Source organism: Bidens hawaiensis, unplaced genomic scaffold (assembly GCF_021521415.1).
Source record: "Bidens hawaiensis isolate Kalapana, Puna unplaced genomic scaffold, B.hawaiensis_p1.1 tig00008086_1, whole genome shotgun sequence".
NCBI lineage: Eukaryota > Viridiplantae > Streptophyta > Magnoliopsida > Asterales > Asteraceae > Bidens > Bidens hawaiensis.
In genome coordinates this window covers 705,183-722,453 of record NW_027491572.1, presented here as the reverse complement: position 1 = coordinate 722,453, position 17,271 = coordinate 705,183, and the positions used below count along the sequence as shown (strand labels likewise).

Below are 17,271 nucleotides of genomic sequence, written 5' to 3'. Positions count from 1 at the left end.
TAGATACTATCAAAAGTTAAAGTAAAATAAATGACTTTAAATGCAGACTTAATTAAGGTAACAAATTCGAATCGAGAATCGACAATTCATGTATCACCATGATCTTCCAAATTCTCAATTTAAAATGACGAGTAAACGAGTATTGGAGATTGACGATTCATGTATCACCATGACTTTTCAATCCTCAATATAAAATATACAAGAAAATGAGTATTGGAGGTTGACAATTCATGTATCACCATGACTTTTCAAGTCTCCAACCTCAGAACATAATCGTAAATGGAAATTGAAAATCAACTATTCATGTATCACCATGACTTTTCGGATTTTCAATCCCAACAAACGAATATGTAAGTAAAATCAATAAAAATCGAAATTCAACAAAAGTCGAAATATCGCGAAATAAATCATAAAATCATATACTGCGCAAGCGCGAGCATATTTATAAACAACGAGTAATTAACAATAAGCGCGCAAACATGAGAATTCTCTCATGCGCGAGAAGGGACTCTTAGGTATTCTAGGCCGTTACGTCTAACCACCTATCCTAAAGTCAACGAGCTCTGATACCAATCTGTAACACCCCGACCAAAGGCGGATTATACATCGGGGCGCCACATATTGTTTCATTACTCGTGACACTATTGGGTGTCAATATTTAATAAATACATTCATTCGCGCACGCGCAAGGTAAACATAAGATAACATAAATCATCATAAATCAATATATTATAAATCATAATATTCGAACAGCAAAAACTTGTCTTGATACATTTTAATCTAGGTCCAGAATAAAGAAAACTTCCTATGTGTCCACAAGCTCCAAAACAGCTACTGCAAACCTGAACATGTGTTAAAATAAACGTCAAACACTTGCGTGTTGGTGAGAAATCAAGTTTAATACAATACATAGATAACAATAAATCTGCGCGCAACACGTGTATGTCTGGTGTTTAACAAGGGTGCAATCAGATTGTGATCAAGCCTAAATAGATCATAGCTCATAGTTCATAGTTCAATCCGTGCTCCCAATTGAGCACAAAAACGAGAAAACATCTGTGCAAGTGTAAACAAAGAAAACCGTAAACGATAGGTCTCCCGTGTTCATCTAATGGATCCATGAAAACTTCGGAATATGCCGAACAAAGCGGTTAATGATACACACATACAAATAAACAGCCAAGTAAACGTCCTCAACACATGGGATACTGCGCGACTAAAGCTCATAAACAAGTTTAAGACTCTAAGTTTGTATGAACACATGAACATCCCAAAACATTAAAAGCAAAAAGGGATTAGGTACGAGATTACTCACTTGATAAACGATGCGGTGTAAGATAAAGCAAGAACCAACTTTAAACAAGCACAAGTTAACCTATAAACAAGATTATTGTTTTAATGATTTGTTTTAAGTCTTGATTATAAGTTAGCATAATTAATAAGTAAATTATTATATATAATATATTACCGGAAAAGCAGGGTAGAACAGGGAGGAAGACGGAGGCAGAGAGGAAGACGGCAGAGAGAGCAAGGAGCAAGAGAACAGGAGAGATTAAGTGTTTTGTGTGTGTAGTGTTACGAAAATATTATTATTATTTATAGGAAAACCCTAGGAGACATAATCCCTAGAAAAGGGGAAAGGATTTTTAACAGGATCAGCAAAAGATATCAAAAAGCATAAGAATCCAAAAGCAAAAGATATCAAAAGATATGGCAGCTGCAGGGAGCAAGATAAAGCTGTCAGGGAACAGTAAAAAGGCATGGGCGGATCAGATAAAGGTACAGGTCAAGCATGGCAAAAGCAGATCTCAAAAGATTATGTCAGTCACTTTATCTGCCAACCAATGGGGTTGGTGCGCATGCTGCGCCGAAAGTAACTTTTCAGACATAAAGCAGATTTAGGTCAACAGCTCAAAAGATAAGACAACTCAAAAGCAACGGCTAGATTAAACAGAAGAAAACTCAAAGGGGTTTAGCGCGAGAAGGCTAAGGCGCGAAGGCAAAAGTGCGCGAGCGCGAAGGCAGACAGAACTAACCTTAACGCGTCGCGGAAAGAACTACATTTATAAGCGCGCCGCGGGAAGAATCACATTTCTTAGCGCGCCGCGGGAGGAACTAAAATTCCTAGCGCGCCGCGGGAAGAACTATAATTCTTCGCGCGTCGAGGGATGAACTACGATCCTTAGCGCGCTGCGAGAAGAACTACAAATCCTTAGCGCGTCGCGGGAAGAACTACCGTCCTTCGCGCGCTGCGAGAAGAATTACAATTCTTAGCGCGCTGCGAGAAGAGTTCGTCTCGCGTATCGCTGAAACAGGTGGTCTTCACGCAGGATTCCTTGTAAGGGAGTCTGGCGCGTGGAGCTGCGCAGACAACCTTAGGCGGGAAGGAACAAAGGACAAGCAAAGAGTTAGAAGAAAAAAGAGGGAAACAAGGCGTAAGGGCGGGACGGCGACAAGAGGGAAAAGAAGGCGGAAAGAGAGAAGAAGAGGGACGGGACGGCGGAAAGAAAGAGAGAGAAAGAGGCGGGAAGGAAAAGTATATTATTATTAAAAGTAAAATATAAGTATAAATAAATACTAAATCATAAAAGAAAGAGATCGGGTCAGAGAAACGGGTACCTGGGTCGGGTCGGATCGGGGCAGATGTCACAAATCGGTTAAACTATAACCGGTTAATTTCATAACCGGTTTTTTTTGCGGGAAATAACCAGTTAGATCGGTTAATTGGGACGGGTACTAACCAGTTTTGAAAAATTAATAGAAAAAGAAAATCGGTTAACCGGTCGGTTATTAACCGATTAAAAACCGGTTTTTAATAAAATAATAAAAAAAAATCGGTTAACTGGTTTTGAAATCAATAATATAAACCGGTTACTAACCGGCGGTTAGGATCGGTTAGTAACCGGTTAGGATTGGACCGGTTACTAACCGGTTAGACTTTCCGTCGGAAATCGGTTGTGTGCACCTCTAAGTAGAGGTGCACAAGCTAACCAGAAACCTAATCGTTTAGTATGGTCAACCACTAACCGGTTTATACCCAGTTCTAATCGCCGGTTAGAAAACGGTTTATATTATTGATTTCTAAAACCATTAACCGAATTTTTTAATTATTTTATAAGAAACCGGTTTTTTCCGGTTAACCGATTCGGTTATACCCGAAACAGGTTATACCGGGTAGGGGTTTCTTGTCTCAAAACCGGTTAGTACCTGACCCGATTAACCGGTCTAACCGATTATTTCCCGCCAAAAAATTAACCGGTTAGAGAATTAATCGGTTATTTGGTTAATTGGAATGTGCACCTCTACTTACAAGTGTACAACCTATACATGTTCGTTTAATTCATATTGTATTTTTTAACAACAAACTAACTTACTCTTAGATATACCTATAAACCATCTTAAACCTGCCCATACCAGAATTTGAACTCTCTGCTTTCATAATAAAGGGGAGTCACCTTATCACCACTTCATTTTCCTTAGGGTCTTGAGACATTCTATTCTTATTGTACCTACACATACATAAACCAACCAACGAAATATAATGCAAAAACTTTAGCCAAAATTCTTTAATATTGTTTATGCTAAAGTACTAAGTTTAGTTTAAAAGTTTCCTTATATGTCATGGCCTGTTTTCTAAGAGCATGTTTCGTTTTTGCTGATTTTCTTAACCCATTTCTTAATCAAGTAATTTCTATTATTATTTTATTATTATAAACAAAAATTATGTTTCACGTGTAAATTTAATGCATGTTTAGTTACTCATGTAAACAAAAATCATGGCGAAATTTGTTAGAATTAATTAAATAGGATTCAGAGTGTTTTATAATATATTTAAGCGATTTAGTTTAATTAAATAATGATTATAAAACTGACTAAAATGATTAATGATTAAATTACAGCTATAAGTGGTTTAAATCCACAAACGACCAATAATTTTAACTAATTTAAAAGTACTAAAACTTTAAAATACTGGCCTACAACTAGGGGTGTAACGAGCATAGCTGGTCTCGAGCTACTCAATATACTCACAAATAAGCTTGTTTAATAATTAAGTTCTGAACTTAAACGGACTCATGAGCCTAACCAAACTTATTATTTAGGTGACTACTTTATAATACATTTAATATTTATTTATCTTATCATTATCATATATACAAAAATATGATAGAAATTACTATATAGTAAACCTTATGTTACATAAAAAGTTATAATTAAAAAAATTACATAATAATAATAATAATAATAATATACTTTAATTATATAACAAATAATAAATGAGTCAAGCTCAAGTCATACTTGAGCTTGAAAAACTACTCATATGTCAAGCTCGAGCTTTAAAAATATAGCTCGAGCACAAACCCTTTATAAGTTATAAGCAATCCAGTTTCAAGCCAAGTTAAAGCTCGACTTGACTTGAGGTCAAGCCCTTTATAAGTTAAGCAAGCCAATTTCAAGCTCAACTTGACTCGTCTATGCCCTTACCTACAGCCCTGTTAGAAAGGAAATCCAGAAAAAAAAAATGATAGCTCATATATATGTGCTGTTTGTTTTTTAAAAGGTAAAATGCCTGTAGACGGTGGTGGTGGGTGGTGGACAATGGTGGTGGTGGTAGAAGGCGGTGATGGGTGGTGGCGAACGGTGGTGGTGATGGTGGACGGTGGTGATGGCGGACGACGGGTGGGTGGGGGATGGTGGTGGCAAACGGTGGGTGGTGGTGGACAGTGGGTGTTGGTAGGGTGTGGTGCTTTAACCCTATGCAGACCTTCGAAGATCTCAGAAGTAGATGAGTCAAGTATGCACCAAGAAAAGCTTGCGCGGATGTTTTTTATTAAAACGTCTTTAAAAAAACAAACAGTCTGAAAATAGCAATGCATATACCTGATCTGCGTGACGCAAACAAAAAAACCTGTACATAAATTTTTCGAAAAAAACAAACTAACACCACAAAAAGAATTCAAATGTTGAAAGAAATTTGTTTAACCCACATATGAGATCAATTTATCATTCTATGAGTACAAAAAATATAAATAATATTGAGGTTTAAGAGCACACGCAAACTTGTCACATAGTTTGATTTAAAAAAAATTTGTCACATATGCTAAAAATTAAAATATTAACTGAATGTTATTCTTATTCATAAGACTTCTCAAGCACTCCAAGTATAATAAAATTATTAATAATAATCTGACCAATCTTGTTGAGAGAACAATTTGGAAGATGAATTTAACCCTCTTATTATTAACAATCATCATCGTCTGCAATTTAGGGTTTACTAACGCCTATGAATCACCAGGCTACACCGTGATCCACTCCGAATCAGAATTCGAGATCAGATTATACAACGACTCCGTCTGGATGACTGCTCCCGTTAAACAAACCAACTTTCGAAAAGCCACCAACAATGGCTTCCACAGGTTTCACCCTTCAATTTGCTTATTATCAGCTCTGGAGTATAAGAGGTTTAGAATTTAGAATATCCCCGATTTTACAGGGTCATGAATTGTAATGTTATGACCCTAACATCTAGTGGGCACCGCGATGCAAATTCGGTCGATATCGGTTAGGCTCGACCTCGGTTTCTGAGTTGTATTTTTCAAGCTTGGGGTCAGCTCGTTTATTATTTATTAATAATTAATTTATATAAGTTTTTAAGTAATTTTATATATTTTAAAGAAAATCTTAACGAGCCTAAGCTCGGTTAAACAAGCCAAAGCTTGGCTTGAGCTCGACTATGCAGTATAAAATTAATACATAAAAGTCCAAAATAAGTAGGACTTAAAGATGCACAAGGCTCGGGCTCGATGACTAAAAGGGCTTTATTTGAGGCTCGGTTGGCTCGAGCTCGAAAAAGCTTGGCGTGTTTCGAGCTTTTTGTCGATTCGAGCTTGAGAAGCTCGCGAGTAGCTCGAATCGTTTGCACCCCTAGCTACAATAAACCCAAGAAGTAATTTAGTAAACGCAAAAGTGGTGTTGGCACTCGTATAGCTTACAGTATAAAAGAAATTAATAGTTGGTTGGCAAAACCTACGTGTGCGGCTGCAAGTCGACAAAAAATCGGTTTACGGCACTGGAAAAACTAAATCAAAAAATAACTTTGTCAACGCCCATATACAACATATTAACTTATTTAAAACAAAAAGACAAGCGCATTACGGTGGTGAACTGACATGAATTCAGTCGATATCGACAGTATCGGCATTAGGTTGAAAACATAAATTCGTAAGCCCAAAAAAGAACATTTTCTTTTAAATTAAATAACATTTTTTTAAAGAAAAAATGTATCTAAAAAAAAGGTTGGCTGCCGTGGCACCACCGTAGGCGGCCACCTGACCCAATCAAATCATTGCGCTCCACCGACATTCCAAATTAATCCGATATGGTAATAATTTACAGGTTGTTTCAGTACATCGAAGGTGCGAATTTGAACAATTCGCGTGTACCGATGACTATACCAGTTTTAACAAGCAGAACAGGTCCTCTTGATTCATCAACATATGTGGTTCATTTCTACTTACCTGTAAAGTTTCAAAATTCACCACCACTTCCTCTTCCTGAACTTAACTTAAATCCTGATTCATGGACCACAACTTGCAAAGCGGTCTGCCAGTTCTCCGGTTTCGCAAGGGAAAAGAATACGGTTGAAGAGGCGGAGAAGCTGGCCACCAGCTTGAGCGGGTCACAATACTCTACTTCTGCATCTAGTAACTTTGCATACTCGATTGCGCAGTATAATTCTCCTCTAAAGTTTTTTGGGAGATTAAATGAAGTTTGGGTGGATGTTGATGGTTGTGAGTCTGCTAGTGTGGCTGCATACTGAAATTCGGCTAGTGTCAACGTCGATATCAAGGTCAGAATTCAGAACCAGTTGACTGTAACTTGTGTGTAATTTGTTTGTAAGTATGGTGGAATGATGAATACAAGCATTTAGATGTATTGTTATGATAATATTGTTTTAGTAGTGGAAACTTAACAAGAAAGAACAGAAACAAAATACTAATAACATGTCGAGAACCGACCAATCAACCTTCGAATAAGAGCGAGCAAACATAACCAACATACCCATAACTGACAAAACTGACTAAACACAACCAATACGGTCCAATGGAGAAGCGTGCAAAATGTGAGGTGAGAGGCATATGTGGGAAATGGGAATGGTTTGCATCCTGATATGGTGGGCATATATTCATGTTCTTACACCATATCCTTAGTATGATACTTGTGAGGCTCCTTAATGGTTGGAGGACATGTATACGGAGGGTACTTAATCTATGGCGTTCATGTGCGTTCATGTCTTTTCAATTTTCGAATACATGATTTAAGGATTGTATTTTTTAATAACTACTTAATAATGCTATGTTACCCGTTGTCATGGTTATGCAATGGAGTTTATGTCGGTATATTATGATTGACATAACGGCTGTCTTTGTGTTTATGTGATGTAACAAACGCCCTGCTTGCGGTGCGCACATATAATGTATATATGTGTGAACCCTTGGGTGGGCAAAAGTAAAATTGCACTAATTTTGACGTTATTTTACTAATCTCGTGAAAATAACGTTAAAAGTGGCGGAAGGTTAATCAGGCATCATGTGGTGGCGTTGATAGCCGAAAGACAACGGTACATGCACCAATCAGCCGGTGTCCCGATGATTGTGTCTTATGTGTCTTATGTCCAAGGCTTGATGCAAAACTACTATCGAGCCGGGGGTCTCACCGGAAGCAGCCTCTCTATCCCTATGGGGTTGAGTTAAGGTTGTCTACATCTTACCCTCCTCAGACCCTACCATAGCTTTGCTATTGGTGGGATATACTGAGTACGATGATGATGATGATGATGATGATGATGATGATTAAATGATGTGTATTTAGACTAAGCTTAAAATCACTTACAACTAAGCACATTTTATAAAGCTTTTAAACATGTCCTTTATAAATGAAGTCATAATTTTATAAAATAATTTAAAGCTTAAAACATGTTGAGTTTAATGGGAAAAAATTACTCAAGATATAATTAAAAACGCAATTTAAATTTGATCAACAAAAAATGTTATGTAAAGATAAAGCTTTTATAAAAACAAATCAAATAAATTGAAAATTTCTTTTGTTTATAACCTACTTTTTAAAATGAAATATGAGATAAACCGATTGAAAAAAAAACCTTGCTTGATAACAACTATTTCAACATCCATTCAACTCTTAGAAGCACAATAATATTTGCACAAGGCGCCGATCACCCTTTCTCCAAAGGTTGTTTCCTTCCGTCGTGAATCGCCACCATCACTTTAACTCACAAACTGAAATTAACGACTGTAAGCAACTTGACGCACAACCCACTCGAGCTCTTTGGTGTCATTACATTTTCTCATTTAACCAATTTTATTTGCTTCTCTCTTTTACGCCCACCCAAAAAAAGAAAAAGAAAAAAAATCTTCTCCAAGCTTTCCATCTTCTCAACTGCCTTCACCAGAGCATCGTACAACGAGAACGAGAAGTAGTGTATTGAAAGACCGTCACTTTGTGAAAATTCAATTTCCTTCATATCGAAAGTCCCAGTTCCAAAGTCTTAACAATTAGATAAACCTTTCACATTTTTTACACTCTTAAGTTTTAACTATCGATTCTCACCTCCTCCTCCCTAATGTTTAATTAATATCCTAATAATTAATTAACTAACTAACAAGGTATTAATCATTCTTAGCCATTAATTTATTTCCATGTTATACACCCACTATAATTAATTAAAAAGATATCCTACATTCCTACTTGAAAACCCCACAATAAAAATTGTTACAATCCAATCTAGTGGGTAACGAATCCTAACTCACTCAGGTCAGGTTTATTATGTTATGGGCTTAGCCATTTTAGCCATTAACCATTCTCTCTCGAGCCAACCCAACCAACACTTTGGAATCAATTCACTTCTCTGCACCACCACCACACACAGCCACCGAATCCCTAACGCCTCTTCACTGCCACCGTAACCATAACCTTAACCATATCCGTCGTCGTCTAATAGTCCGTGCTCCAGATCCGACTCCAGATCCGAATTATCTATCTCAAGTAACAACTCTCTAACCCTTCGTATATCCGATTTCTCATTTTGTTATTGCAATTATTAATTTTGTTACTGTTTTTTGTTTAATTAGAGTTTAATTAGGGTTTCGGAACGCTATTAGGTTATAAGGTTCGTGTTTGTGTAATTGTATGTGTATAGACGGAGGCTATATTGCGTGTGTGTGTGTGTGTGTATAATTAAATTGAAGACTGGATGAATTTGTTTGTTGTTAATTGGATTGAGTTAAATGACGTGAAGCAAATTGTTTTGAGAAATTAATTGCGTGAGAAGTAAGCAGCTGGAGGTTTAAGTTGTTTTGAGTTGGTGGTGGATTATGTTGCTTATGTATAGTGTAAGCTTCAGGTTTACTTTATCTAGTGATGAGTTTATAATATTGGTGACATCTGCTGGTTTAGGTTTCTCAAAGCTAGAGAGATATATCATATATATGATTTTTTGAGCAACCTGTTTGTCTGAAATTTAGAATATTTTATCAGTAGTGTAGTGTGTTTTGTTATTTTTTGTTATTAGCGGCTAAACATGATGCAAGGTTTAGTCTTTGTTAGCATCCAGATCTAGGGGAATGCTGAATACGTATGATAGTTATCAACGGCTCTAGGCGCACTCAAAGTAAAAAACTGGATGAGTTATATAATTCTTTTTTTCTTCCATTTTGTTAAGTGTAAAAATTTGGGATACTTCTGATTAGTAGTGTAGTTTTTAAGTTACTTTTGTTATTAGCAGCTAAACATGATGCAAGGTTTAGGCTTTGTAAGCATTATAGTTGTCAAAGGCACTAGGCGCAAAAAGAGCGAGGGGTTTAGAAAAAAACAGTGAACTTTTGATGTAGGAAAAATTAAATTATATTATTTATTTCAAAAATTGAATAACAAAAGGCACTTGATGAGATTCTTCAATCAAAATATGCAAAAGTTCTAACTTCTAAAATATAATCTAATTAGTACAAAAATTCTTAGACAAATAACTGGATATGTAGTTCTTCAAGTAATTTGGATGAGATGAATAATTTCGATGAGATGCATCAAAACAGCGGTATTGCGGAAGGTCTGTTATATGGAGTTGAAGATGAGTAACTGTGCATTAAATGGAAGTTAAAAAAATGAATTAATCTGTATTTATTGCATCTGCTTCTGGAGAGCTGAACCATCTCCTAGTAAGTAGGAGCGCATTTATTGTGAGTCGCCAGATTATTGTGCGCTTTTAATAACTAGGGTTAGCATCCGGCTCTAGGGTAAGCCATACTGCATATTTTGAGACATTTGAGTGAGTTTGCCATAAAAATGTTCAACCAAAAAGTGAAAAACTGGAAAAGCATCTGTCTTGTTAGGCTTGGAATTTATATTCATGGAGAGTTGATGCTTTTTTAAGATCTTCTCATGAGTTTTTTAATTGTTGTTACCATATTTAAAACCTCAGAATTATTATTTTGGGTCTTTATCGTCGTTACTTAGGTTAATTGTTACCATATTTAAAACTTCAGAATAACTTTTTGACAGTGTCATTGTTCTTGAGATTTTCACGCTCTCTTAAATTCCTGAACGTATTAAATATTCACTCTTTTATTCAGTGTATCAGTAGATAATGTAAAACAAATTAAAGTAAGAACTCTGAAGTACATTGCTCTCTAGTGATTTGGTTAAATTTTGGGTCATGAATTCTATTATCCTACCAAAGCAAGATCTATGAGAACGAACGAGTTGAGCTCATACTGAATTGTGATATCATGTTTATTGCTTCATTTATTTTGGATTCTGTTAAACGAAGTTTACATGAACTATGGTTTAGGAAAAAGACAATAATTGGCCCATTTACTAAAATGGTGTGTAAATTACTTTAGTTATGGATTTTTTCTTCTTTTCGTTCAGATCCTATTTTTAAAAGCATCGATGTGCTGTATGATAGTATACGACTACACACTTTAGCTAGTTTACTACGCACATAGAACCAATGCCTAAGTGCTACCGTACTAGGCTGTTTGTATTGTAATCCACATAGCATATCTTGTTGCGTTGCCGAGTTAAAGTCTTCTGCTTTTGTAGTGGAAAAGTAATATCTTTTTTATTTCATCTTCAGGTTTTGTAGATAGTTCTTGGATGACCTTGGGAGTGCATTTGAACAATGTCATCAAGCATGTTGGCCGGAGAACGGAAGTATAATTCTTTCATTTATATATTCACACGAGCTTAGTTGCATTTTGCATATTTTAGTTCTATAAAGCATGTATTTCGTGGGGAAAAAAGAACACATTTTGATTACAACAATTTTAAAACTTCTGATTTACCTCTTTTTTCTTTTTTGCTTTTTTCATCCCTGATTAATGTTAAGAACTACTAATGGTATATCGCTATAGTGTAACAGTTGAGATTTCAAAAACACAATGATGCAGTAGCTACCTTATGAAGGAAAAATCCAATCTCAGGAAATCTGGATGTACTTAATGTTTCTATTTTCTGTTTTTATAGGTGGTCCTCTTCAAGAAGAGGTGGCATGACTGTTTTGGGCAAAGTTGCTGTTCCTAAACCAATTAATTTACCTAGCCAAAAGTAAGGTTTTACATTCAAATTATGGTATATTGTCTTACCATTTACGTATCAATAATCTCAAACTTTATGCTGCTGTTTCAAGGTTAGAAAATCATGGCCTGGATCCAAATGTGGAAATTGTTCCCAAGTGAGATTTGCTTATTTAATTCCATACATGTTCTTTTTCAAATTTTTTTATGCTAAGTTTATCCATTATCTCATGTTACCAATAGGGGTAGCCTTAGCTGGGGAAGCCGGCCTTCTTCTTCAACATCAAATCCTTGGGGTTCATCAGCAGTATCTTCAAATGCTGACGGCACTACTGTCTCGCCACATCAACGCCCTACATCATCAGGTGGCCTTAGTCGGCCATCAACAGCAGGAAGTGATAGAAATGATCATTCTGCTTCTACGTGGGGCCCAAATTCTAGGCCTTCATCAGCTTCAGGGGTCTTGACTTCAAACCAATCATCATTAACTTCTTCACGTCCACTCAGTGCAGATACAAGACCGGGTAGCTCACATTTATCTCGTTTTGCGGAACCTGCATATGATAATTCAGTAGCTTGTGGCCCTAATGGTACTGCAGATAAGCTGGTAAGTTTTTAGTTTGATGTTTTCTGCCCCTTAAAATAGAATCTGCTTAGTTTTTCCACAATTAGAATGCTGAATCAAAAACTCATTTTTAATCAGTTATTTGCTCTGCTATTTTGTGTAGTCAATACCTTCCAAAGTCAATGATTTTTCTCTTAGTTCTGGGGACTTTCCAACTCTGGGGTCAGAAAAAGATAATACAACAAAGAGTGGGGAACCACATGGTAAATTTTACTTACTATGGTACAATTTTAAGCAGTTGCTGTCACTTTTTATTCTGTATATATTTGTTATCTGTAAGAAATATTACCCATGTGCAAGCTACTGAATCTGCACTTGCTTATGTTACAGATCATGGCTCTCATGAACGCCCTGGCTCAGGCTCTGGCAGAATTGCACCTGTGAAAGATGGTAATGAGATGGCCAAGATGGTTTTCATTCTCTGTTAATTGTTAAATTTTGTCAATTTACTGAATAAATGTTATGTTTTCTTGAGTGCAGATCACAAGAGCGGAACCGTTGATACTTGGACAAGAGATGGATCATCCCATTTTGATGAAGGTGTTCGTCCTAATGCTGACAACTGGCAGAGGGATCCACATCAATATGGGAATCCTAATGTACCCCCTCAACATTATGATGCCTGGCAAGGGCCACCAATGAATGCCCCTCCTGCTGTTTGGTATAGAGGACCACCACCTGCAGGCCCACCATATCCACATGTTCCTCATGGTGGGTATCCAATGGAACCATACCCTTACTATCGCCCTCAAATGCCTCCTCCTTTATCAAATTCACAATCGGGCCCTCCACCTGGCCCTGGCCCAAGAGGACACCATCCAAGAAACGGAGATTTTTACAGACCTCAAATGCCTGATGCTTTTATCCGTCCAGGTATGCCAATGAGGCCTGGGTTCTACCCTGGTCCAGTCCCTTACGATGGTTATTATGGTCCACCAATGGGCTACAATCCCAATGATCGTGATATGCCATACATGGGAATGCCACCTGGACCACATGGACCGCCTGTTTACAACATGCGTCCACCTCAAAACCCATCAGAACTTAACGATCCTCACTTTAGAGGCGGGCCAGGGGGCGTACGTGGACCGGTTGGAAATACGTTTGTCTCTGAACAAATGGATTCTCATCCTCCTGGCGAGTCTCATGGGCCCTACAAAGTTCTCAGAAAACATGAAAATGAAAGGAATGCTGACATGGAAGAAGACAGTTGGGAGCAGAATATAGAAAAGAATGACCACGCGAGACCATCACTTCACAAAAACGAACGGGGAACCAACAGCAGGAGGAATGAAGATATGTCGTCAAGAAGAAACATGCATACAAATCAAGGATATCCTTCAGACCCTGTGACTGTGCATTCTTCTCATGGCCCACACAAGTCTAAAGCATCCAATGAGAGTTGGGGAAACAAGTCATCTTTCTCAGAAGACTCAAAAGATTCAACCTTGATACAGAAGATTGAAGATTTGAATGTAAAAGCACGGGCTTCTGATATTCGAGGGGACGCAGAGCAAATCAATAAGTTATTAATTAATCCAAAGAACAACTCTACAATTGCATTCGGTAGCATTTCCACCACTGGAGATCTTGCTCATTCCCATGACAATTCAAGGTTCATTATTTGGATTTGCTGATGTCATACTTCACATGTAACATGCAGCATGTTTGTTAAACTTTGTTTAAACTGAATTTGGCTTTTGTAGGCAAGCACATCTTGGAGTTCGAACCCGAGCAGATCATCATACCAAAGGAAGAATAAGTAATCAAGATACTGATGGGTGGCGAAAGAAACCTCCATCTCTAGGTTCAGAGGCTGCTGCATTAGAGAATCAATTTTCTTTCGAAACTAAGGATACAGGCGAATCATTGACTCAAGTGGTTGACCCTGCTGATGGTCAAGCACAGGTAAACTTCATTTATGAATTCTTTTTTGATTCACTTGTTATATGTGTGACTATTTACTATACATTTTTATGCAATATCAGCGTGCTAGGATGAGGGAGTTGGCAAAACAACGTGCAATTGAGCTACAAAGGGAAGAGGAAGAAAGGATAAGAGAGCAGAAAGCCAAAGCTCTTGCGAAATTAGAAGAGTTGAATAGGCGTACACTTGCAGCAGCAGATGGTACAACACAGGTTGCAGAAAAAAACAACACTAGTGTTTCTGAGCAGGAAGACGTGGATGGATCCAAAAAACCAACTGAACCAGCTATTGATACAAAAGCTGAAGTAGTTGCCCAGATTAGTGAGATTAGTCAACAAGACCCTGTTGACCAGTCAATGCATTCCAAACAAAGTGATACTGAAAGCAAAGCTACTCACGGTAATGATGTTGGTGCTAACAGGCAGAAGCGTGCTAGTCATAGACAAAAGCAGAGTGTACAAGTGCTGGAGAGTATGGTTGACAAGTCAACTCTGAGTGCGACAGGTAGCGAAGTTATAACAAATCCAGGAAGTAGTGTGGCTGTATCTGGTGAAGCTGTACAAAGTCAGGAGTCAACACAGCAGAAAAAGAGAAATAACAAAAGTAGCAAGAATAAACACAAACTTGACGATGCTTCTGCATCAAGAGAAGTACCAGAATCGCCTCCACTTGATCCAAATTCAAATGCCATGTCGGTAATTGACAACAAGGATGCAAAACAACCTAATGCGGACCAGATTTCATCTTTACCAAGTAACCAGCATAAACCACAGCACTCAAGAAGGATGCCAAGAAATCCACAAGCTAATAGATTTCATGTAGGTGATGTTGCTGTGTGGGCCCCTGTGCGACCCCACAACAAAGAAGAGACCACACAGGATAACATGGCTTTGCCAGAAAAGGCCATTAACTCGGGTCAGACTAATCTGAAAAGCAAAAGGGCAGAAATGGAAAGATATGTCCCCAAGCCAGTGGCTAAAGAGCTTGCTCAACAGGGAACTGTTATCCAATCAACATTACCATCTTCACCCAAGAAACCTACATTAGAAGATATGACAGATACGCAAGCAATCCCTGTGCCTTCAAATGTGGGGCCTACTAAAAGTGGTGATAATAAGCAGCAGCAGCAGCAGGTGAAACCTCATGGAGCATCACGACAACGTAATCAACAGGATTCAAAGAAAGGTTTTCACAAATCTACAAGCCAAAGTGACCAATCTAATCCTAATCCTATTCCTGTTTCTACTGAAACTAATGTTGTGCATGAGTGGGATCCATCCGATGGGTGGTTTATGCCTGATGAATACCCGCCAACTGAAATTGCACCTCCACCTGCACCTGTTGTGAAAGATGAAGGTGGATTCACTAGTAAAGGAAAAAAACCAGCTTACAAAGGCCAAAGAAACACAGTGAAGGAAGTGGAGGTTGACCAAACAGACCGACCTGCTTCTTCAAAAGAGAACCGTTCTTCTCACTGGCAACCCAAACCTCAACCTGCTTATAAAGGTGGTTGGTCTGGTGGAGGTCAAACTGCCAACTCAGAGGTGAAAAGGGAATCTAGAAAGTATTCTCAACCCGATGAACCTGTGCATGATCAAGGGCATCAAGAGGGTAGGAGAGAAAGAAAGCCTGCTTCATTTAGAGGCCGGGACCAAAATCAAGGATATGGTAACATGGAAGATGAGGCCCAGTTTGAGCAGCAGCAGCAGCAGCAGAATGTTTCCTCAGGTTTTAGGAAGTATGGAGGCCAAAATAATAACCGTTCAAGTGGTCAAGATGATAAGCGGAAGCATAATAATTATCAACAGTATGCAAATGTAAACAGGGAAAAACCAAGACAGAATATGCATTATGAGTACCAGCCAGTTGGATCAACAAACAACAATAACAACAGTAATAATAATTATAATAAATCAAGCCACTTAGACGCACATGCAGATGCGGCTCCCAGGTACAAAGAGAGGGGTTCAGGTCAACCTAGACGAGGCGGCGGTGACTTTTATGGGCGAAATCATTGAAGTGCATTCAAATGAGCTTACTTTATTTTCTTTTTAGTCAGAAAATTGATCCGTGGTATCAGGTATGGTTTATTGTCGGTAATTGTGGTAACTTGTATGTCCGCAAGTTTATAGTTTTAAATTTGTGATTGTTATGCTAGGTTGATTGAGCAGAGACGGAACAAGGTTGTTCAGGGAAAACGGGTTGCATTCACATGGTTATGTGGTTTCGTTTGAAAAAAAAATGTTTTTGTTCTGGAAGTTGTAAACATGTTGTGAAATCTGTTGGTGAATTGTTGAAATGCGCCCGTTCTTGTTTGCCCTAAATATTGGTTAAATGGAGAACTTTTAAGTTGTTTGTTTTAAATATTGGTTGTTGGATGGATGTGTGTTTAGCGGGATGTATAATGTGGCTTTAAAGGCAGGATTAGTTTCTTATATACTCTTAAATATGCCATATCAGCCCAAACAAGCTTCTGCCTTATTTTTAAACTTTTTATATTAAATTTTATTTTATATACTATGATATGAACAGTAGTATATAGAAAGACTAACTGCTCTGTTTCAAAAACTTTAATGTTTGAACTTAAAAGTATTTGGACTTGTTTTAACCTTATAATTTTGAGAAATGCTTTGGTGAACCGCGGATGTAAATAATGTGTCAAAAAGTTGAACTTTTAGTGTTCCGCTTGTTATACTCGGATCCTTTCGTGCTCTGTTTCTAAAACTGAAGACTGGTTGCTTAAACTTGAGCTCATTTGGTCAGTTGATCCATCATTTATCAAATATTTGTATGGCCTAGGGATCCATGTATGGCCCCTAGTATGGGATTTTGAAGCTCTTTTTCATTGAACGTCATGTTGAACAAAAGGTTTTGACGCCCTAAAATTCACAAGGAATCACAAAATGAAGAAAACATGGAAGATCAAGAATTAAGAGCTAGAAAAGATGTATATAGTTTCTAGGTTTCATAATTTCATTTAATACCATAATCCCGACCATAACAAATTAAACCGATTGTTATTATCGGGTTTTGATTAGACTTTCAAAAATCTAACTACCGAATAACAAAAACCCGATCAACACCTCTAACATAGACGGGGGACATACATGAACAAAAACAAACAAATCCAAA

The 17,271-nt window shown here is 37.6% G+C and overlaps 2 protein-coding genes across 2 annotated transcripts; both read left to right on the top strand.

The window, feature by feature from the left end:
- Positions 1–5,217: 5,217 nt before the first annotated feature.
- LOC143636916 (uncharacterized) lies at positions 5,218–6,817 on the top strand. Its single transcript, XM_077104396.1, has 2 exons — positions 5,218–5,414; positions 6,394–6,817. The coding sequence occupies exons 1-2, from the start codon at positions 5,218–5,220 to the stop codon at positions 6,815–6,817; spliced, it is 621 nt and encodes a 206-aa protein (XP_076960511.1).
- Positions 6,818–8,986: 2,169 nt separating this feature from the next.
- LOC143636949 (protein MODIFIER OF SNC1 1-like) lies at positions 8,987–16,509 on the top strand. Its single transcript, XM_077104425.1, has 11 exons — positions 8,987–9,060; positions 11,150–11,226; positions 11,539–11,619; positions 11,702–11,746; positions 11,832–12,195; positions 12,317–12,416; positions 12,544–12,603; positions 12,694–13,828; positions 13,920–14,121; positions 14,202–16,219; positions 16,298–16,509. Exons 2-10 carry the CDS (start codon positions 11,195–11,197, stop codon positions 16,155–16,157), a joined length of 3,975 nt encoding a protein of 1,324 aa, XP_076960540.1. The 5' UTR covers positions 8,987–9,060; positions 11,150–11,194; the 3' UTR covers positions 16,158–16,219; positions 16,298–16,509.
- Positions 16,510–17,271: the final 762 nt, after the last annotated feature.

What these genes read in the sequence shown, in the direction of transcription:
- LOC143636916 (XM_077104396.1), top strand. Translation starts at nt 5,218, where the DNA reads ATGAATTTAACCCTCTTATTATTAACAATCATCATCGTCTGCAATTTA. An exon ending in ACCAACAATGGCTTCCACAG is followed by an intron (nt 5,415 to 6,393) that starts GTTTCACCCTTC and finishes AATAATTTACAG; the next exon opens with GTTGTTTCAGTACATCGAAG.
- LOC143636949 (XM_077104425.1), top strand. Translation starts at nt 11,195, where the DNA reads ATGTCATCAAGCATGTTGGCCGGAGAACGGAA. An exon ending in ATGTTGGCCGGAGAACGGAA is followed by an intron (nt 11,227 to 11,538) that starts GTATAATTCTTT and finishes CTGTTTTTATAG; the next exon opens with GTGGTCCTCTTCAAGAAGAG. An exon ending in ATTAATTTACCTAGCCAAAA is followed by an intron (nt 11,620 to 11,701) that starts GTAAGGTTTTAC and finishes TGCTGTTTCAAG; the next exon opens with GTTAGAAAATCATGGCCTGG.